Source organism: Scyliorhinus torazame, chromosome 7 (genome assembly GCF_047496885.1).
Source record: "Scyliorhinus torazame isolate Kashiwa2021f chromosome 7, sScyTor2.1, whole genome shotgun sequence".
In the NCBI taxonomy this organism is placed as follows: Eukaryota; Metazoa; Chordata; class Chondrichthyes; order Carcharhiniformes; family Scyliorhinidae; genus Scyliorhinus; species Scyliorhinus torazame.
In genome coordinates this window covers 302,418,659-302,442,046 of record NC_092713.1, presented here as the reverse complement: position 1 = coordinate 302,442,046, position 23,388 = coordinate 302,418,659, and the positions used below count along the sequence as shown (strand labels likewise).

The 23,388-nt window shown below is 47.9% G+C and overlaps 2 protein-coding genes across 2 annotated transcripts in view; both read right to left on the bottom strand.

Moving 5' to 3' along the window:
* The window catches only part of LOC140427132 (F-BAR and double SH3 domains protein 2-like), a 755,925-nt gene that overhangs the window by 189,190 nt on the left and 543,347 nt on the right, over positions 1-23,388 (bottom strand). The gene's annotated exons all lie outside the window — the stretch shown is intronic.
* The window catches only part of LOC140427406 (vascular endothelial growth factor receptor 3-like), a 447,221-nt gene that overhangs the window by 42,628 nt on the left and 381,205 nt on the right, over positions 1-23,388 (bottom strand). Inside the window, exon 2 of the mRNA XM_072512941.1 lies at positions 11,383-11,479. Coding sequence (XP_072369042.1) covers positions 11,383-11,479 — 97 coding nt within the window. The remainder of the gene's footprint in view (positions 1-11,382; positions 11,480-23,388) is intronic.

The following is a 23,388-nucleotide window of genomic DNA, read 5'->3' as shown; positions in this document are numbered from 1 at the left end:
ACCTCCTCCGGCAGCGAGTTCCAGACACCCACTACCCTCTGTGTAAAAAACTTGCCTCGTACATCTCCTCTAAACCTTGTCCCTCACACCTTAAACCTATGCCTCCTAATAATTGACCCCTCTACCCTGGGAAAAAGTCTCTGACTATCCACTCTGTCTATGTCCCTCATAATTCTGTAGACCTCTATCAGTTCGCCCCTCAAGCTCCTTCGTTCCTGTGAGAACAAACCAAGTTTATTCAAACTCTCCTCACAGTTAATGCCCTCCATACCAGGCAACATCCTGGTAAATCTCTTCTGCACCCTCTCTAAAGCCTCCACATCCTTCTGGGAGTGTGGCGACCAGAATTGAACACTATACTCCAAGTGTGGCCTAACTAAGGTTCTCTCCAGCTGCAACATGACTTGCCAATTTTTATACTCAATGCCCCGGCCAATGAAGGCAAGCATGCCGTATGCCTTCTTGACTACCTTCTCCACCTGTGTTGCCCCTTTCAGTGACCTGTGGACCTGTACACCTAGATCTCTCTGACCTTTAAATGCAGCTCCCAGACCCGGGCCGGTGGTTCCCGATAGTCTTGGCCTGGGAGGTTTGGTTTGTGAGCCGTGATAGTGGCTTTAAATTCAGTTTAAAATAAATCAGTGTAGCCTTTCACTCTCCTCCTGTAATTATTACAGGCTGTACCATCTTGTCCAGAGCAGTAGAACCCGAGAACTTGGTCTGTACCCAAGTTCAAAATTAATCTGCGGGAACAAATGGTGAACACAGGCTCCTTGGGGAGATAGTGGAAGCGGCCACTCGAGATTCATTCAAAACAAATCAGATCATAATATTTTGGAATCAGAACACGGAATGCTGGAAATACTCAGCAGATCTGGCAACACCTGTGGAGAGAGAAAGAGAGTTAACCTTTCAGTTTGTGACCTTTCATAATACTTTGGGATACAGTTTATGAGTAATTTTGAGATATGACTTTTGGCGATGTTGGGAGAACTGGTGATTGTTGTTCCCCAAAGCTCTCCACAACTGGGGGCTTTCTCACCATGTGTCTGGGTCTGTTGTAGACTAATTAATAAAGCTTAATCGCTCCGCTTAGCCAATAGCTCCGTGATTCTTGTATCAGTTGACAACCAGGACTGTAGAAGAAATGAAAATGAAATGAAATGAAAATCGCTTATTGTCACAAGTAGGCTTCAAATGAAGTTACTGTGAAAAGCCCCTAGTCGCCACATTCCGGCGCCTGTTCGGGGAGGCTGGTACAGGAATTGAACCGTGCTGCTGGCCTGCCTTGGTCTGCTTTCAAAGCCAGCGATTTAGCCCTGTGCTAAACCAGCCCCTTAACGACGAACTAGATGGACCACAGAATATTACCATTCAGTTCTTCCCACTTTCCGAAAGCTCACAGAGATTCCAGCTACTTGATGGAAGTGATTTGTTACAGGATAAGTATGAGGTTTCTTAAAACCTTTGTTCAACGAAACATCGCGGAAACAAGCTGATCGCTTTGCTAATGTTGATTCATTCGGATTCCCTTTCAAACTATCAAGAAGGAAAGGGAGAACCACGCTGTGACCGGGAATTTAAATCTGGCGATGTCAGCTTTTTTTCTATCAATAAGTGCGAAGGAAGGGATTCGCGAAGAATGCTTTACGGGCAGAGACGGTTGAAATCGTGATCAGGGGAAAGGAAATGACAAAGGCATTAAACAAATACTTTCTGAATGCTTTCTTGTCGAAGATGTTAAGAAAAACGAGGAAATTGGGGAAACAAGGGTCTAGGGAAAGGAGGATCTTTGGGGATATTATCACTCTTTATAAAAACAGAATAACTGGAGAAATTAAGATTTAAAACTGACAACGCTGCTGGAGTTGACAGCCTGTGTCCTAGGGTTTGGAAACAGGCCGCCTCAGGGGTAACAGCAGTATTGGTTGTGACCGTCACGAGATTCTCAAATAGTCCCAGTGGATTGTAAAGTAGCAAATGCAGCAAATTCAAGAAAGGAGCGAGAGAGAAAACAGGGAACTAACTAGAGGCTAATCAGCCGAAATCAGCAACGGGAAAATTGCTGGAATCTATCGGTAATAATTCCAGGTGGGGCGGAGTGAAAGGCCAAACGGTTTATTTTAAACTGAAAATAAAGCCGCTTCTGCGGAAAACAAAACAAACATCCTGGCCCAGACCTGCCGGTCCGGGGAGGGGGGGCGACATTTAAAGGTCCCGCTTTCAAGCCCCACTAGGCGGGTCTTCGCCTGCTCACCATGGGAACTCGTATTTTACCAAGCCCCTGGGAGGTCAATCAGCGATCCCCCGTGGTCCTCCCACTCAAGTCCAAATTATCCCCCTCATATCCATGGCGATGAGGCCTCTTTCGTCGCTTGACACAAGGCTTCGAGTCGGCAGCAGGTGCAGGCGGATCGGGCAGTCATGAAGCGGACTGAGGAATCGTCGCTTCCTTGCTGAGTGGCCCAGATGGAGGCCCGTCTTTGGTGTTGACGTCCGGTGCAGGATCAATCACTTCCGTCTCCATTTTGGACTCCGAATCTTTAGCATCGGAGGGAACGACTCTCAGGTCCCCCATAAGCTGAGTCCCCTTGCCGGAGGTTGCCACAATGGGGGTGGAGGGGGGGGGTGGAGTCAAGGCCATCTCCTCCGCTGGAGTGGGTTCCCTGCTTCTCAGGTGGTCCAGATGTTTTTTCACGACCTTCCCCTGGACTTTGACTTCGTAAGAAACCGGACCAGTCTTTTCCAACATGACTCCTGGGATCCACTGGGAGCCATTTGCAAAGTTCCAAAGCACACAGATGGCATCTCCTGTTCTGAAGATCGTTTCGGGTCTTCTGGTGTCGTAGTTCCTTTATTGGGTCTCCTGCTTTGACTCCACCTTCCACCTAATTTGGGAAACAGCAGCTGAGCCTGGTGTGCAGTCCTCATCCCATTAATAATTCCACCGGTGCGACTGTAGTCATTGTGGGCAGCGTGGTCCTATAATCAAACCGGAACCGGGTCAATGCCGCATCCAGGCAGCAGGGGGCCGATACTTCATTCCGGTATTGAATGTTTGAACTTCCCATTCGGCCAGATCATTAGGCAATGGATGGTACGGTGACATTAATGCTGTTCAGCTTCATGAATGCCTGAAGTTCTCCACTGGTAAAGGGGGACCATTATCGGATACGAGGACCTCTGGAATGCCATGGGTACGGAAACTTTGCCAGAGTTTTTCTATTGTTGCATGAGATGTTGTGGAGGACATGCGATGTACTCCTAACCATTCTGAGTGGGCATTGACCAAAATAAGGAACATCGGTCCCAAAAACAGGCCAGCAAAGTCCATATGCACCCGTACCCATGGTTTTCCGGCCATTCGCATGGGTGGAAAGAGGCCGAAGGTGGGAGTTTCTGGTGTTCCTGGCACAAGGAGCACGGCTTCGCCAGTTTCTCGATGCCTGTGAGGGGTCCGGGCCACCAGACATAGCTCTTTGTGATACCCTTGGATACCCCGAGGTGCTCATTGTGTAATTCCGTCATGCTTGGACGCTGACCTGGATGGGGACGACTTCCCGGGCTCCCCAGAGGAAGATGTCATCTTCTACACTCCGGTCATGTCGTTTAGTAAGGGAGGGCTTCATGTCATCCAGGGGGTGTCCTCGGATTTTGCCACTGAGGATCACATGGCGGGATTTTGTCAGTGTGAGATCCTTCTGAGATCCCTTGAATCTGCTTCGTGGATACTGGCAAGGTATCCAGGAAGCTCAAAGTCGTGATGACCTCTCCCAATGCCAGCAGAGGGACCAAGCCTGTGGGCAGCGGGAAGCAACTCTGAGGGTTGGCAATGGGTGTTCCTGGGCATGTTCCTGGGCAGTGCTCAAGACAGTATTGGTAGGCTGCGAACAAGGATGCCCAGCGTTCGATCTGAGCTGAGGCGATGTCAGGGATCGCTTTATCCTCTTACAAAAGGCCCAGCAGGGGTTTATGATCTGTTACTATTGTGAAATTTCGGCCATACACGTATGGATAGAATTTCTTCACCCCAAAAATAACAGCAAATCCCCCGACGAGGTAATTGAAGTTTTTAAAGATTATGGAGAAGTTGATAAAGCAAATTATTCACAGTCGTGAGAGCTTAAAGTCCCAAGCGTCTCTAATTAAATAGAAACATTGAATCAGACGATATAATTTTTTTTCCTGTCAGCATTCCTATCTCTTGTTCTCCCATTGAATTGCTCCATCTCCTCTCCCAGTGTCCTTTCGTTGACACCACCACACAACAACCAAAGCTTTCACTCATCCACCCTACACTGGGCGATTTCCCTTGTCCATTCAAATGGACAATATCCTTCCCTTTAATTAATTCCCACAGGATGGGTGGGCATCATTGGCATTTATTGCCCATCATTAGTTACCCTGACAAGGTGGCATTGGGGCCTTCTTCTTGAACCACTGGCTGTGGGTTTGATATAAACTGAATGTCTTGTTGGACCACTTCAGAGGGCAGTTAAGAGTCAGCCATGTTGATGTGAGACCAGAGCCACATATCAGTCCAGATTTTTTTTAAAAATTCATTTTTATGGGATGTGGGCTTGGATGGCCAGCATTTATTGCCCATCCCTAATTGCCCTTGAGAAGGTGGGGGTGAACCGCCGCAGACCACGTGGTGTCGGTCCATCCACAGCGTTATTAGGGAGGGAGTTCCAGGATTTTGACCCAGCGACAGTGAAGGAACGGCCAATTTATTCCCAAGTCAGCAGGCTGAGTGACTTGGAGGGGACCGTCTCGGTGGTGGTGTTCCCAGGTATCGGCTCTTCTTGTCCTTGTAGATGGTAGCTCGTCAGTGCAGCAAGAGATCTCTCGGCCCCCGCCTCGGACACTCCACCGTGGCCGCCAGACACTGGCACTGCCCCAACGTACCACTTAGGGGCTCCTTGAGCCCCTCCTCACCCCACCTGTTCAGGGCAGGGCACCTCCGGGCCCGATTTCCTGGCACAGGATACATGGCACCTGGGAACTTTGGCACTACCAATCTGCCACGCTGGTAGTGCCTCCCATGCATGACGGTAGTGCCAGCGGGAGTGGCAGAGTACCACCCTGCCCAGAGCCCGATCACCCGATGGCCTGGGAAAGCCCCCCAGGTGCCGTTTGTGTGGACCCCCGTGTTAAACGGCGACAGGGCATGTTTCCCAGGCGTGGGTGTTCGTACCTGGGCCTGGAGAATCAGGTGCTGACATATTAAAATGAACCTAAACCTTGCCATTGCCCTCTCTCCCTTCCCTTTAGCACTGCTTAATACCCATCACTTTTCATTGTGTGGCCTTGTATTTACTTCACGTGATTTGGTGTCAAACTCTGTTTGACAATGCTCTTGCTGAGTGGCTTGCGATATTGTACTATGTCATAGGGCGACACGGTAGCACAGTGGTTGGCACTCCAGGGTCCCAGGGTCGGTTCTCAGCTTGGGTCACTGTCCATGCGGAGTCTGCACGTTCTCCCCGTGTCTGCGTGGGTTTCCTCCGGGTGCTCTGGTTTCCACCCACAAGTCCCGAAAGACGCGCTGTTATGTGAATTGGACATTCTGAATTCTCCCTCTGTGTACCCGAACAGGCGCCGGAATGTGGCGACTAGGGGCTTTTCACTGTAACTTCACTGCAGTGTTAATGTAAGCCTGCTTGTGACAATAATAAAGAGTAGTGTTATTATTAGGTGCTATATAAATGCAAGTTGTTTTTGCAGGTTTACACTTTTAGCATTAACGGACAGGAAATGGGGTCGGAGTTTTAATGCGAGACAAACCAGTTTCCACCTCTTTCACCATTCCAAAATTGATCACCGTGGCACATTCCATTGCATTAAAAGGCAATACTAAATTACATTAAAATTAGTTCACACTCACTTATCCTCTCAGCGATCTCATTGACACCGACAAGATTGTAAAAGTGTTCGATTGGTGGTTGATGAGAGACTGTTTCTGCTGGCTGGGGCATCTCAAACACATGGCTACAGTCTCGGGATAAGAGGGCCGATCATTCAGAAATCAATTGTTTGGAGACTTGGGCGGAGAGATGGCAGATGGAGTTTAATCAGGACAAATGTGAGGTAATGCATTTTGGAAGGTCTAATGCAGGTAGGGAATATACAGTGAATGGTAGAACCCTCAAGAGTATTGAAAGTCAAAGAGATCTAGGAGTACAGGTCCACAGGTCATTGAAAGGGGCAACACAGGTGGAGAAGGTAGTCAAGAAGGCATACGGCATGCTTGCCTTCATTGGCCGGGGCATTGAGTATAAGAATTGGCAAGTCATGTTGCAGCTGTATAGAACCTTAGTTAGGCCACACTTGGAGTATAGTGTTCAATTCTGGTCGCCACACCACCAGAAGGATGTGGAGGCTTTAGAGAGGGTGCAGAAGAGATTTACCAGGATGTTGCCTGGTATGGAGGGCATTAGCTATGAGGAGCGGTTGAATAAACTCGGTTTGTTCTCACTGGAACGAAGGAGGTTGAGGGGCGACCTGATAGAGGTCTACAAAATTATGAGGGGCATAGACAGAGTGGATAGTCAGAGGCTTTTCCCCGGGGTAGAGGGGTCAATTACTAGGGGGCATTGGTTTAAGGTGAGAGGGGCAAGGTTTAGAGTAGATGTACGAGGCAAGTTTTTTACGCAGAGGGTAGTGGGTGCCTGGAACTCACTACCGGAGGAGGTGGTGGAAGCAGGGACGATAGTGACATTTAAGGGGCATCTTGACAAATACATGAATAGGATGGGAATAGAGGGATACGGACCCAGGAAGTGTAGAAGATTGTAGTTTAGTTGGGCAGCATGGTCGTCACGGGCTTGGAGGGCCGAAGGGCCTGTTCCTGTGCTGTACATTTCTTTGTTCTTTGTACTCCTCCAAAGTTGTGAATCTTTGGAATTCTCTACCCCAGAGGGTTGTGGGTGCTCCATTGTTTAATACTTTTCAGGCCGGGATAGACTCGCGGGGAATGAAGCGATATGGGGAGCGGGGAGGGAGATTGAGCTGAAGACCAACATCAGCCTGACTGTGGAATAATCCGCCTGGTCTACTCCTATCTCTGTTTCTTGTGTGGTGCTTCTCGCTGATTGATCTCTTCTTTACTCTCGCTCTCTTCAACCGGTAGCACAGTGGTTAGCACTGTCGCCTCACAGCTTCAGAGACCCTTGTTCAATTCCAACCTCATGTGGCCGTCCGTGTGGAGTCTGCACGTTCTTCCCGTGTCTGCGTGGGTTTCCTCCGGGTTTTCCGGCTTCCACCCACAGTCCAAGGATGTGCAGGTTAGGTGGATTGGCCGTGCTAAATTGTCCCTTGGTGTCCAAAGACGTGCAGTGTAGGTGGGGTTATGAGGATAGGGCGGAGGAGTAGGCCTGGGTAGGATGCTCTTTCGGAAGGCCGTTGCAGACACAATGGGCTGAATGGCCTCCTTCTGCACCGTAGGAATTCTATGGTTCCACCCTTTAACATTGTCTTCACCTTTGATGCCCCCCCCCCCCCCCCCCCCCCCCCCCCTCACCTGGAGTAAACGTTCAGCCGGTTTGTGAGCTCACTGAAAATTGAAACTCACATTTTCCCTTCAGTAATTCCCTCCTCTTCCCAGCCCCATTCCTCGGCTGACTATGAACGCCTCACTCGAAGCACAGGCCCCTATGGAACAAGGATCTCGTCACAAGAAGCAGCTGACTTCAAGTGGCTGAAAGTTATTCAACTACAGTGGGTGTCACAGCTGCACCCAGTCCTGCGCACATGCAATTCAACGGGGAGCACTAGGCAGGGATTAAGAGGGATAACCGGCTAATATTTTATTGCCTTCTACCTTTTCCTCAGTAATAAATCCAACTTGTGAAATTTGGAGAGATTTATGATATAAAGCACCATGTCATTCCAGATGTTTCCCTTGTTGCCCAAAATATATCAATATAACATCTGCTTTCACTTAGCAGCTGCATGTACTACTGTACTTTTGCTCTCTTGACATTGTCCACAGGTTCTGAGTCAGCTGGGTTCCATTAAAGTAAAATCTTCTCTCTCACGCCTCGCCCATTCTTCACGTCCATTCTCTCAGCGATAGAACTCATTTTGCCTTTAGAAATAAAGCTCGTTCCCCCATTCATTACCCACTTGTGTAGATCAACCTTATGGAATTAACCGACTTGTGGAAATCCCAAACTCAGATCAGCTCCGCCCTCATGTGGGTTCCCCCTGCATCCCCCCCCCCCCCTCTGTCGCCACCAACCACTCCCTCCCCCACCCCCCCAACCCACCACACCGCCCACACCCCAACATGTGCCATTATGGCGGAGCTGCCCGTCAGCCTATCAAACCAAAGACAAAATTCTCAGCCCACCCTCTGCTCCCGGCGCCAACTCACCTTCCCGAACAAATCTAAACTGTGGAACTCCGCGCTACTCCGCCACCCCCACCCCTTTCCTTGCCTCTGAGTCAGGAGGTTGTGGGTTCAAATCACACTCCAGAGACTTGAGGAAATGACTCAGGACGATACCACCAGCCCTATACTGACGGAGTGCTGGAGTGTCAGGTGGGCAGTGCTGAGCGAGAACTGCACTGGGCAGTACAGAGGAGATGTGGTACTAAAGTGAAGTGGGAGTACTGAGGGAGTACTGTTGGAGGGGCAGTGCTGAGGGAGCACAGCACTGTTGGAGGGGCAGTGCTGAGGGAGCACAGCGCTGTTGGAGGGGCAGTACTGAGGCAATGCTGTACTGATAGTGGGACAATACTGAGGGAGCACAGCACTGTTGGAGGGGCAGTACTGAGGGAGCACAGCGCTGTTGGAGGGGCAGTGCTGAGGGAGCACAGCGCTGTTGGAGGGAAAGTGCTGAGGGAGCACAGCACTGTTGGAGGGGCAGTGCTGAGGGAGCACAGCACTGTTGGAGGGGCAGTGCTGAGGGAGCACAGCACTGTTGGAGGGGCAGTACTGAGGGAGCACCGCACTGTTGGTGGGGCAGTGCTGAGGGAGCAAAGCACTGTTGGAGGGGCAGTACTGAGGGAGTACAGCACTGTTGGTGGGGCAGTGCTGAGGGAGCAAAGCACTGTTGGTGGGGCAGTGCTGAGGGAGCAAAGCACTGTTGGAGGGGCAGTACTGAGGGAGCACAGCATTGTTGGTGGGGCAGTGCTGAGGGAGCAAAGCACTGTTGGAGGGGCAGTACTGAGGGAGCACAGCACTGTTGGTGGGGCAGTGCTGAGGGAGCAAAGCACTGTTGGAAGGGCAGTACTGAGGGAGCACAGCACTGTTGGTGGGGCAGTACTGAGGGAATGGTGTACTGATAGTGGGACAGTGCTGAGAGAAAGCTGCACTGTTAGAGGCCCAGTATTGGAAGAACGTTTCAGACACACTTAAAATACGCTATGGTGCGACTTCAAAGATGAGAAGGGGAGCTCACTGCGGTGCCCTGGGCTGATATTCATTCCTTAGCTAGCATCACCAGAAAACTATCTTTCTGCCCATTATCTCATTGCTGTTTTGGGGATCTTGCTGTGCGCAAATTAGCTGCATCATTTCCTGCATTACAGCTGTAACTGCATTTCAAAAGTGCTTCATCAGTTAAAAAGCACTCTGGCGCGCCTTGGGGTCACGGAAGGTTCCAGATGAATGCCAGTCTTTTCTTTCAAAATGGGGGCAAATGCGCATCACCCACATCTGGAGCACGATGTGAGTTTGCCCCTCATGCCACCTGTGCCAGCAGTTTGGTAATGGGGCACTCCCAGTCAGAAACAGCTGGTGCGATTTGCATGAACGATTTGAATAAAGAGCTGAAAATTGGATCGGGCGTTTATGTGGATTATTATTAGACAAAGGCATTCAATGACTTCAAAGGGCACAGAGATCCTTGAGGCACGATCAATTTGGCTGAGACGAAGTTGAATTCAAACTGAGGCTTTATTAGTCTCTGAAGTGTGGCCTCCCACAGCAGCTGGCGAAATGGCTGCGAGCTGGAGGCCACGCATATTTATAACCCGGCTCCTGGGCGAAGCTAGCATGCAGGGGCCCAGGTGAACCTGTAGTGCAGGTTCTACCGTACAACCCTTAATACAGGAACACAGTGGTTTACCACAATCCTTATATTCCTCATCGAGCGAGGTTTGGAGGAAGGAATTCATGGCTATCACCGAATATTCCTTCCGCACCCCCTCCGCACCCCCAGGGTCCCTCCATTCTCAATCCCCACACTCCGAATTCTTCCAGTAAGGAAATCAAGGGGATAAGGTGGGAAAGTGGAGTTGAAGACTATCACATCAGAGCAGTCATGATTTGATTGAATGGCGGTACAGGCTCGATGGGCCGAATGGCCTACTTCTGCTCCTACATCTTGTGGTTGCTCCATCCCTTCTCCACGTGTTGTACTTTACCTTACTGCTTGTTCAATACTCTCACTCTTTCGCCCTCTACCCCATCATTCGCAGCGGGACCTCCCCAACCCTCTTTTCGACCCCAACCCCCTCCCCCCCAACACAAATTGCTGCACTTATAACCATTCTCCCCATCACCCTGACTACTTCCCATTTCTTCTTTTGTGCAGCTGGGTCAAAAGTTTTTTTCTCTCCCCTTCAGTCACCTCCCCGAACCAACCTCCTACCTCCCACTTGGTGCCTTGATGGACATCCAGCTTTGTAGTGGGAGACTATGTAAATATCAGTGTTGCTGTTTGTGGTCCCATGGGACTGGCTCACCTACCTGCCAATGAAAGGCAAATGAGAAACAGAGACAGGAGAAGAAAAAAAAAACACCCTTCTGAACTTGCTTCAACATCTGACTTTGAGCTATGCACTTGGATCAAAAGTGAAGGTTGTGACTTTCTTCCTGTGTGTATCTTGGCTCACTTCAGCCCAGTGTTGAGAGGAATTACTGAGAAATGAATGTTTTTGATGCTCTTCGAACTGCTCAAGGTTGCCAAAAGCTCAGGAACCAGCTTCATTATTTCCTGAAGCTGGCCTGTGTCAATCATGGTCAATAAATATGTGACAGTCACGGAAAAACCCAACGGGGGCTACAGCAGAAATGCAGATGGAGTGGCGAGAATGTGCAAATCGCCACCATTGGGAATGGTTGAGGTGAATGGCCTCGAGGCGATGCTGGGTAAACATACGAGGGGACCAAAATTGCACATAGTTCTCCAGACGTGCCATCACCAACATCTGTATAATTGCAGTAAGATTTAATTACTCACATATTCCAATCGCTTTGCGAATGAAGCTAGTGTACCATTTGCAACACAAGATCTAATTTTAACCTTCTTTAATATAAAAGTACAGTTTGAAATTTAGGTGGATGAAGATGGGTAAATGGGTTGGGTTCAAATCAATGGCGACTCATCTCGAATGGTTTGTGGAGGGAAGATTCCCACCAGCCACACTCACCTGCAGGTGATGGTAAGAGCGTTGCTTGCTTGGATCGAGTACTCCGTTGCTGAAATGTTGAGTGTGGGCGCTGACATGGAGAATCCCTGCACCAGGCCTGCGGAGAGTCAGAGATATTCCGGTCACTTCAAACATTGGCGACATTCAACACATAGCAGAAGGTACCACGTGATCCCTTGCCGGACTCTAACAGCAAAGAAGGTGCTGCCATTCACCCCATTATGTCTGTACTGGCCCTTTTAAAGAGCATCTAATTAATCTCATTCCCCTTCCCTTTCCCATCACCCTGCAAGTTTTGGTTTCATGGATCGACCCAATTTCCCTTCGAAAGTTACCGTTGAATCTTTCAGGCAGCATGAGGCCATTCGGCCCATCCTGTCTGCACCGGCCCTCCGAATGAGCAATTAATTTAGTTGCATTTTCCTGCCACATTCCCACAACCCCGCACATTCTTCCTTTTCAGATACCAGTCTAGTTTGAGTACTTCAGCTGAACCTGCCTCCACCATACCCTCAGGCAGTACCTTCCAGACCTTGACTGCCCCTGTCAAGAGCGGAGTGGTGGCTCAGTGGTTAGCACTGTGTGGAGTTTGCACGTTCTGCCCGTGTCTGCGTGGGTTTCCTCCGGTGCTCCGGCTTCCTCCCAAAGATGTGCAGGTTAGGTGGATTGGACATGCTAAATTGCCCCTTAGTGTCCAACAGGTTACGGGGATAGGGTAGGGGGCATGGGCCGAAGTGGATTGCTATTTTGGAGGGTCGGTGCAGACTCGATGGACCGAATGGCCTCCTTCCACACTATAGGGATTCCATGAACAACGAGGAAAAGCACTGCAGCTCCCAATGGCTCCATATCAACTGTTAAAGGCGAGTAGCACTTCCTCACACAAAGTCTAGCGATCAGGAATTCTCTTCCCGAGAAGGCTATTGAGCTTGGGTTATGAATTGGGAATTTCGGAACTGAGATTGATAGATTCTTGTTGGGTGAGTGGGGGGGTGGGGATTAAGGGTTACTGCCCCAAGCTGGGTAAATGGAGTTAAGCTGCAGGCCAGCCATGCTCGAACTGAATTACAGAACAGGCTGGCGAGACTGAATGACCTTCGTCCTGCCCCTGTGAAACTGAGAGGGTGGATGAATGTGGCGGGCTGTTGAGCGAGTGGGATTGACTTTTGACCCGGGATGAACTGCTGGATCTAATGGCTGGTCCGTGGGGTTCAGACAAACACATCTTGAACCTTGTGGCTTTTACAGGAGCTCATGACAGAGACCTCACCCGCAGGCTTTGTCTGTGCTGCAGATCGGAACCTTTCCAATTAGACATCTTCAAAACACGAGATTCATTTTTACAGCTTCAACTGCCTCACATTCGCATTGGCAAACAAGTAAACTTGCCTCCCAACAAGAAAGTCTTTTCACAAACAGTGCCAAAGGCAGTTTGTGAAATAATTGTTCCCAGATAATGACTGCAATCCTGTTAAACACTTCCCCTGCTCCCCATTTCTATTCAATGTGTGGGTGTACGAAATGCCAGATGTTTGAAAATGGGACAACATTAAAGAGTTTGGTCTCGTCGGTCCACAGCTTCACCACTCGAGACTCAATATCACAGCTTACTTCGGAGATGACAAGCTCTTGGCTTTGTCCTCTCCCCTCTGGGACTTTCCAAGGGTTCCTTATTAACCGCCCAGCATAGTACCCAACAGGCCATTCTTTACACACAAAGCCAAACTGTTCCACGAGGCGATTCAAGGCTAACACTCCCGGTGCTAACACTGAGGGAGTGCTGCACTGTCAGAGGGTCAGTACTGAGGGAGTGCTGCACTGTCAGAGGGTCAGTACTGAGGGAGTGCTGCACTGTCAGAGGGTCAGTACTGAGGGTGTGCTGCACTGTCAGAGGGTCAGTACTGAGGGAGTGCTGCACTGTCAGAACGTCAGTACTGAGGGAGTTCTGCACTGTCAGAGGGTCAGTACTGAGGGAGTGCTGCACTGTCAGAACGTCAGTACTGAGGGAGTGCTGCACTGTCAGAACGTCAGTACTGAGGGAGTTCTGCACTGTCAGAGGGTCAGTACTGAGGGAGTGCTGCACTGTCAGAACGTCAGTACTGAGGGAGTGCTGCACTGTCAGAGGGTCAGTACTGAGGGAGTGCTGCACTGTCAGAGGGTCAGTACTGAGGGAGTGCTGCACTGTCAGAGGGTCAGTACTGAGGGAGTGCTGCACTGTCAGAGGGTCAGTACTGAGGGAGTGCTGCACTGTCAGAGGGTCAGTACTGAGGGAGTGCTGCACTGTCAGAGGGTCAGTACTGAGGGAGTGCTGCACTGTCAGAGGGTTAGTACTGAGGGTGTGCCGCACTGTCAGAGGGTCAATACTGAGGGAGTGCTGCACTGACAGAGGGTCAGTACTGAGGAAGTGCTGCACTGTGAGAGGGTCAGTACTGAGGGAGCGCTGCACTGTCAGAGGGTCAGTACTGAGGGAGTGCTGCACTGTCAGAGGGTCAGTACTGAGGGAGTGCTGCACTGAAAGAGGGTCAGTACTGAGGGAGTGCTGCACTGTTATAGGGTCAGTACTGAGGGAGTGCTGCACTGTCAGAGGGTCAGTACTGAGGGAGTGCTGCATTGTCAGTGGGGCAGTACTGAGAGAGTGCTGCACTATCAGAGGGGCAGTACTGAGGGAGTGCTACACTGTCAGAGTGCAAATAGTGAGGGGGTGCTGCTCTGACGGAGGTTAGTACTGAGGGAGTGCTGCACTGTCAGAGGATCTGTAATGAGGGAGTGCTGCACTGACAGAGAGTCAGTAATGAGGGAGGGCTTCACTGAGCGAGGATCAGTAATGAGGGAGTGCTGCACTGTCAGAGGGTCAGTAATGAGGGAGTGCTGCACTGACAGAGGGACAGTACTGAGGGAGTGCCGCACTGTCAGAGGATCAGTACTGAGGGAGTACTGCACTGTCAGAAGGTCAGTAAAGGGGGTGCTGCACTGTCAGAGTGTCAGTACTGAGAGTGCTGCACTGTCAGAGGGGCAGTATTGAGAGAGTGCTGCACTGTCAGAGGGTCAGTACTGAGAGAGTGCTGCCCTGTCAGAGGGTCAGTCCTGAGGGAGTGCTGTACTGTCAGAGGGGCAGTACTGAGAGAGTGTTGCACTGTCAGAGGGGCAGTACTGACAAGAGTGCTGCACTATCGGAGAAGCCACCTTTAGGATCAGACGTTAAACTGAGGTCGTGACTGTTCTCTCAGGCAGAGGATCCCTCAGAAGAAGTGTGCTGGGATAACAACCATCCATCAACCAATTTCACTGAATATTGATTATCTGTGCGGATCACATTGCCGTCCATGGAATCTGGCTGTGCATAAATGGGTTTCTGTGTTTGCAATCTTATAACAGTGATTACATTTTAGAAAGTACTTTGTTGGCAGTAAAGTGTTCCGTAATGTGCCGCGGCTGTGCAAGGCGCTGTAGAAATGCAAATACTTCTTCCACTTGCAGTAAAGGTGCAGAAATCCCCAGCTCTGTATGAGTTCAGTGCCTGGTGAATAACCCACACACCCTCCAAAATTAAAAAAAACAGGATACTGGAGATGATGTTTGAAAATTCACACGAGGTGGGTGGGGTTCCTGTTTTCCTGCATGTTTACAGAATCTTGAACAGCAAATAATCCAACCCTGTCAGGGCAGTCCGGAGTAGCACATACAGGATATTGCGTGCTCCTCAACACAGCGTTAGTGCACGGCATCAACAAGCTGTGAGACACTTTCGATTCCTGGCCAATCAGTGAGTGGCAGAGATCCTGACACTCAGACATCAATCGCATAGGATTTAGGGAAGAGATTGGCCCAAATGCTTGTAGGACCCCTGTTGCAGTTTCAGCTCGACACGAGCCTCCTCTCACCCCATTTCATCTCACCCCATCAGTACATCTTTTTATTCCTTCCTCCCTCATGTACTTACCTAATTCCCCCTTCTCGACATCGACGCCATTCGCCACAACCACTCCCCCCAGTGGGGAGTTCCATAATCTCACCACTCACACAAATATTAGTGATGTAGATTTGCAGAGTGAGCTATTGGAACAGTGACAGAATTCCTGCCTCTGAATCAGGAAGTTAGGGATTGGAATCTTGCATCAAACAGCCTCAGTGGGTGACAGTACCTGTGGACCTGTACCTCTGTGAGACTTAGTACAGGGGTTCCCAGGGGTGTGTCAATATTTACAGAGCGTTCCCGGGAGTGTGTCAGTATTTACAGGGTGTGGTGTTCTTTGTGGTTCAGATCCAAGGATGGTTGGCATAGTGCTCACAAAGACCACATCTACCTTTTGTACTAAACAAAGCTAAAGACTTATTTACACTACGTAATTGAATTCGACCTCTTACTTCTATGTACTAAACAATTGACAATAAATATACAACCTACACTCATCTACCACTAATCTCTACACTAATACAATAACTATGATCTGCTCTCACTCACACTAACTTTCCTATAGTCTTTCTCCTAGCCTTCTCCTCAACACTCTCCCAGAAGGCTTAGCATTGATGCCTTATACAGTTCTGCATCTTGCTCCCTCTAGTGGTTGATTTGGACATAACATTAACCTTACCAGTTCTGTACATTTCTCGGAATGTCACATACCCCTTTCTTTGAAACAAAATGTTATAAATTCCATTTCCAACATTTTTTGAATATAACAGTAACGAGGATGCATCATTATTTTTTACATTCAATAGCAAAAGTTAAATGTCATACCACAGCAGTGATTACAGAGTAATAGTTATTAACACGTCATTATAAATTCAGTCTAATCGGCAGTTTTCTTGTTCGTGTCGATTTTCTTAGTGTACTTCTTGAAGTGTTCAAATCATCTTCCATGTTTTCTTGTCGACAATGAAGAATTGGGAAAGTCAATGTTGTGGAATATGGTATCCGGAGCAACAATATTAGGAGTTTGAAGTGGAACATAATTCTTTATCTTCAATCATGCCCTTCGATTCCTTCGAAACATTGTGCCATGTTCAGTTTGTACCAAATATGATCTTGGTGCTATCTCTCGTAATACCTTAGCAACATCTGACCATCCACCATCAAGATTCTGTATTCTGACATAATCTCCTCCTTGTAACGGTGGTGAAGGTTTTGTAAGCCTATTGTGGTAGGCTTTTTGTTTTCTTTTTTGTAACCTTATTCTGTCACGTAGTAATTGTTCATCCATATTCGGAAATGAGATTTCTGGTAGAGTCGTACAAATTTTTCTTCCCATCAATATCTGGGCGTGCGACAAACCTGATGCCAATGGAATAGCTCTGTATGTTAACAGTACTAACGAGAAATCTTTGTTGTCATCTAGTGCTTTGCTGAATAGCTTCTTCACTATTCCGATGCCTTTCTCAGCTTTCCCATCAGTTTGGGAGAACAATGGACTTGACGTTATATTTTGGAAATTCTAACTTTCCGCAAATTGTGACCATTCCCAGCTGGTAAAGCAAGGACCATTGTCGGAAACAACTTTCAATGGAATGCCATGTAGAGCAAATACAGATTTTGCTGCTCTGATGACTGATCGAGTTGTTGAATCTGTGAGCATATTAACCTCAGGATAGTTAGAATAGCAATCAATAATGACTAAATAATCATGTCCTTTGAAATAGAAGATGTCCATTCCAACTTTCAACCATGGGTAAGTGACTACTTCATTTGTTTCAAAGCTTTCTTTGCATTGTGCGGATTGATGCATCTGACAAATGCCGCATTTCTGCACATGACATAGGCAGGAAGGGGCATGAGGAAGGGGCACACGACATAGGCAGGAAGGGGCATGAGGTCCTGCAGCAGGAGTTCAGGGAGCTAGGCAGAAAGTTAAAAGACAGGACCTCGAGGGTTGTAATCTCGGGATTACTCCCTGTGCCACGTGCCAGTAAGACTAGAAATAGGAAGATAGAGCAGCTAAACACGTGGCTAAACAGCTGATGTAGGAGGGAGGGTTTCCATTATCTGGACCACTGGGAGCTCTTCCGGGGCAGGTGTGACCTGTATAAGAAGGACGGGTTGCATCTAAACCGGAGAGGCATAAATATCCTGGCCGCGAGGTTTGCTAGTGTCACACGGGAGGGTTTAAACTAGTATGGCAGGAGGATGGGCACGGGAGCAATAGGTCAGAAGGTGAGAGCATTGAGGGAGAACTAGGGAATAGGGACAGTGTGGCTCTGAGGCAGAGCAGACAGGGAGAAGTTGCTGAACACAGCGGGTCTGGTGGCCTGAGGTGCATATGTTTTAATGCAAGAAGTATTACGGGTAAGGCAGATGAACTTAGAGCTTGGATTAGTACTTGGAACTATGATGTTGTTGCCATTACAGAGACCTGGTTGAGGGAAGGGCAGGATTGGCAGCTAAACATTCCAGGATTTAGATGTTTCAGGCGGGATAGAGGGGGATGTAAAAGGGGAGGTGGAGTTGCGCTACTGGTTCGGGAGAACATCACAGCTGTACTGCGAGAGGACACCTCAGAGGGCAGTGAGGCTATATGGGTAGAGATCAGGAATAAGAAGGGTGCAGTCACAATGTTGGAGGTTTACTACAGGCCTCCCAACAGCCAGCGGGAGATAGAGGAGCAGATAGGTAGACAGATTTTGGAAAAGAGTAAAAACAACAGGGTTGTGGTGATGGGAGACTTCAACTTCCCCAATATTGACTGGGACTCACTTAGTGCCAGGGGCTTAGACGGGGCGGAGTTTGTAAGGAGCATCCAGGAGGGCTTCTTAAAACAATATGTAGACAGTCCAACTAGGGAAGGGGCGGTACTGGACCTGGTATTGGGGAATGAGACCGGCCAGGTGGTAGATGTTTCAGTAGGGGAGCATTTCGGTAACAGTGACCACAATTCAGTAAGTTTTAAAATGCTGGTGGACAAGGATAAGAGTGGTCCTAGGATGAATGTGCTAAATTGGGGGAAGGCTAATTATAACAATATTAGGCGGGAACTGAAGAACATAGATTGGGGGCGGATGTTTGAGGGCAAATCAACATCTGACTTGTGGGAGGCTTTCAAGTGGCAGTTGAAAGGAATTCAGGACCGGCATGTTCCTGTGAGGAAGAAGGATAAATACGGCAATTTTTGGGAACCATGGATGACGAGAGATATTGTAGGCCTCGTCAAAAAGAAAAAGGAGGCATTTGTCAGGGCTAAAAGGCTGGGAACAGACGAAGCCTGCGTGGAATATAAGGAAAGTAGGAAGGAACTTAAGCAAGGAGTCAGGAGGGCTAGAAGGGGTCACAAAAAGTCATTGGCAAATAGGGTTAAGGAAAATCCCAAGGCTTTTTACACGTACATAAAAAGCAAGAGGGTAGCCAGCGAAAGGGTTGGCCCACTGAAGGATAGGCAAGGGAATCTATGTGTGGAGCCAGAGGAAATGGGCGAGGTACTAAATGAATACTTTGCATCAGTAGTCACCAAAGAGAAGAAATTGGTAGATGTTGAGTCTGGAGAAGGGTGTGTAGATAGCCTGGGTCACATTGAGATCCAAAAAGACGAGGTGTTGGGTGTCTTAAAAAATATTAAGGTAGATAAGTCCCCAGGGCCTGATGGAATCTACCCAGAACACTGAAGAAGGCTGGAGAGGAAATTGCTGAGGCCTTGACAGAAATCTTTGGATCCTCGCTGTCTTCAGGGGATGTCCCGGAGGACTGGAGAATAGCCAATGTTGTTCCTCTGTTTAAGAAGGGTAGCAAGGATAATCCCGGGAACTACAGGCCGGTGAGCCTTACTTCAGTGGTAGGGAAACTACTGGAGAGAATTCTTCGAGACAGGATCTACTCCCATTTGGAAGCAAATGGACGTATTAGTGAGAGGCAGCACGGTTTTGTGAAGGGGAGGTCGTGTCTCGCTAACTTGATAGAGTTTTTCGAGGAGGTCACAAAGATGATTGATGCAGGTAGGGCAGTGGATGTTGTCTATATGGACTTCAGTAAGGCCTTTGACAAGGTCCCTCATGGTAGACTAGTACAAAAGGTGAAGTCACACGGGATCAGGGGTGAGCTGGCAAGGTGGATACAGAACTGGCTAGGCCATAGAAGGCAGAGAGTAGCAATGGAAGGATGCTTTTCTCATTGGAGGGCTGTGACCAGTGGTGTTCCACAGGGATCAGTGCTGGGACCTTTGCTCTTTGTAGTATATAGAAATGATTTGGAGGAAAATGTAACTGGTCTGATTAGTAAGTTTGCAGACGATACAAAGGTTGGTGGAATTGCGGATAGCGATGAGGACTGTCGGAGGATACAGCAGGATTTAGATTGTTTGGAGACTTGGGCAGAGAGATGGCAGATGGAGTTTAATCCAGACAAATGTGAGGTAATGCATTTTGGAAGGTCTAATGCAGGCAGGGAATATACAGTGAATGGTAGAACCCTCAAGAGTATTGAAAGTCAAAGAGATCTAGGAGTACAGGTACACAGGTCATTGAAAGGGGCAACACAGGTGGAGAAGGTAGTCAAGAAGGCATACGGCATGCTTGCCTTCATTGGCCGGGGCATTGAGTATAAGAATTGGCAAGTCATGTTGCAGCTGTATAGAACCTTAGTTAGGCCACACTTGGAGTATAGTGTTCAATTCTGGTCGCCACACTACCAGAAGGATGTGGAGGCTTTAGAGAGGGTGCAGAAGAGATTTACCAGAATGTTGCCTGGTATGGAGGGCATTAGCTATGAGGAGCGGTTGAATAAACTCGGTTTGTTCTCACTGGAACGAAGGAGGTTGAGGGGAGACCTGATAGAGGTATACAAAATTATGAGGGGCATAGACAGAGTGGATAGTCAGAGGCTTTTCCCCAGGGTAGAGGGGTCAATTACTAGGGGGCATAGGTTTAAGGTGAGAGGGGCAAGGTTTAGAGTAGATGTACGAGGCAAGTTTTTTACGCAGAGGGTAGTGGGTGCCTGGAACCCGCTACCGGAGGAGGTGGTGGAAGCAGGGATGATAGTGACATTTAAGGGGCATCTTGACAAATACATGAATAGGATGGGAATAGAGGGATACGGACCCAGGAAGTGTAGAAGATTGTAGTTTAGTCGGGCAGCATGGTCGGCACGGGTTTGGAGGGCCAAAGGGCCTGTTCCTGTGCTGTACATTTCTTTGTTCTTTGTTCTATGATTGTCCACCGTACCAGCCTCCCCGAACAGGCGCCGGAATGTGGCGACTAGGGGCTTTTCACAGTAACTTCATTTGAAGTCTACTTGTGACAATAAGCGATTTTCATTTCATTTCATTTTCACACCCTTGTTGATCCCAGGCCAGTACACAGATTGTCTTGCTCGTTTGCGACATTTTTCAACTTCTTGGCGCCCTTCAAGTATCTGTTCCAAGATATCTTTCTGTAGGCAGGAGGGATTGACTATTCTGTCTTCTTTAAGTAGGAATCCGTTGATCACAGTGAGGTCATCTCTGACACTACGAAAACTGGTACAACAGTCATTGGGCTATCCTTCTCTCAGGTATTGGATTACCCATTGGAGTGTCGAGTTTCTTCGCGTATTAGACGTAGCTTGTTGTCAGATACTGGTAGCATGTCTGCAATAAATGAAGGTTGTGCTTCCACAATGTGTACTATTTCTGAAGTCGAGGCATCAATATTATGTGTAGCTCTTGATAACGTATCAGCAACAACTAATTATTTTCCTAGCGTGTAGCTTAGTGCGAAAACGTATTTACCTAGCTTCATCATCATTCTCTGAAGTCATGGGGACATCTCGTTAAGGTCTTTCTTGATGATGCTGACCAAAGGTCTCTGATCAGTTTCAACTACAAAGTGTGGTAAACCATATACATAATCATTAAATTTGGTTATGCCGGTTAAAAGACCAAGGCATTCTTTTTCTATTTGCGCATACTGTTGCTCTGTTTGAGTCACCAAGCGAGATGCATATGCTCTGTCATAATGTCGTCTCTCTTGGGTATGGGATAGTGTTCCCTCTTAATATTATTATTCAGATCTTTTGTATCTATGCATACTCTTAGTTCTCCATTAGGTTTGTGTACGCATATCATCGAACTGACCCAGTCTGTTGGTTTGGTCACCTTGGAAATGATGTCTGACTGTTGCATTCGGTCAAGATCAGTCTTGAGATGATCTCTCAATGGAGCTGGCACTCTTCTGGGCGCATGTATTACAGTTTTGGCATCCTTTTTTGGCCATTCCAGCGAATACATGGTCAAATTTACCAAAACTTGTTCAATTTCATCTTTAAGCATGACATTTGAATTATTGGTTGCGTGTATCCTTTCAAGCAAGTTGAGTTTGCTGCAAACATCCACCCCAAGTAGTGATGCTTTGTCATTTTCTATTATTTCGAAGTCTAGTGGCACGCTGATGTCACCATTCTGAACGGTGAGACAGCAGGAACCTCTCGTGGCTATGGCATTGCCATTATAGTCAGTCAATCGACAGCTTGATTTCCTTATTTGTGGTTTACTGTGCACTTGTCTGAGATCCTGTTCAGTTATTAAATTCGCATGTGCACCTGTATCTAATTTAAATGGAACCTCAGACCCATTAATGTTGAGTATTACAGTGCACTCTTGAATTTGGAGAGCTGATATATTGAATTGTTATCACAGTCCAGTGCATTAACCCTGGTAATCTCATCGACCATGTAAGTATCTTTCAGTGCATACTGGGAGGAATCATCATTATCAGGTAAGACTTTGTTTTCTTTTCCTTCACTCTGTATACTCTGAATCTTCCTATAAATGTTGTACGATCTTTTAAATGTATTTGCGAAACAGCACTGGACTGCAAAGTGTTTGTATTTGCAACATTTGGAACATTGTTTGCCTTTTGCCGGACAGTTGTTTTTACTGTGGGCGTGGCCACAGCGTGTGCATGTCATCACGCTCGTGACGTCACTTTAAAAATGGCCGCCAGCTGTTGCACGCAGTTTTCTGTGCTGCGCCACAGCATTAATGGTGTCGGCCACGTTTTCCGACTGAGAGCCTTTTTCGTTTGCCCTGATCTCCGCATATTCAAAGGTTTCTTGTCCACTGGCTTTACACAAATTAATTATTTCAGCTAGCGGCAAAATCGGTCGCCTCAGCATTTTTTCTCGCAAACGTTCATCATTAATTCCAAAGACAATTCGATCGCGAAGCATTGAATCAGCAATGGAGGAGAAGTTACACGACTGCTGCGCTCTTAATTTTAAAGCAGTAATAAAAGAATCTGCTGAATCCCCTTTCAGCTGCAGCCTTTTTCTGAACATTAGCGCTCGTATGTCTCGTTCACTTGCTTTTTGCAGTGAGCATCAAATTCTTCCAGCACCATATTATATTTGTTTTATCCTCATCTTCAGCAAATTCAAATGAATTGAACAACTCTAATGCCTGCGGCCCAGCCAAATTAAGAAGAAGCATGGTTTTTCTCTGATCGGAAGCATTTTCTAGCACGGAGGCAGATAAGAAAACTTCAAACTGTTGTTTGAAACATTTCCAAGTTTGACACCATTTACTGGTCATCCTGAAGTGTTCTGTTCTTTTCAGGCCTTCCATCTTACTATCCGTTGTTAGCGCAGATTTTTCAATTGGTGTAGTGGCGTGACTGTTTTTCTGCTATACGACCTAAACAAATTGCTCATTTTTTTTTAGAAATCCATTCCTGGTACCATGTGGTGTTATTTGTGGTTCAGATCCTAGGATGGTTGGTATGGTGTTCACAAAGACCACAACTAGCTTTTGTATTGAACAAAGCTAAAGATTTATTTACACTACTTAATTGAATTTGACTCTTACTACTGTATATGGAGATGCTGGCGTTGGACTGAGGTGGGCACAGTAAGAAGTCTTACAACACCAGGTTAAAGTCCAACAGGTTTGTTATGAATCACGTGTTCATCCGTTGTTGCAGGGTCTGCATGGTCTCACCAATGTACCAAGCCTCGGGACATTATTTCCTGCAGCGCATGAGGTAGACAGCGTTGGCTGAGTCGCACGAGTATGTACCGCGTACCTGGTGGGTGGTGTTCCCACGTGTAATGGT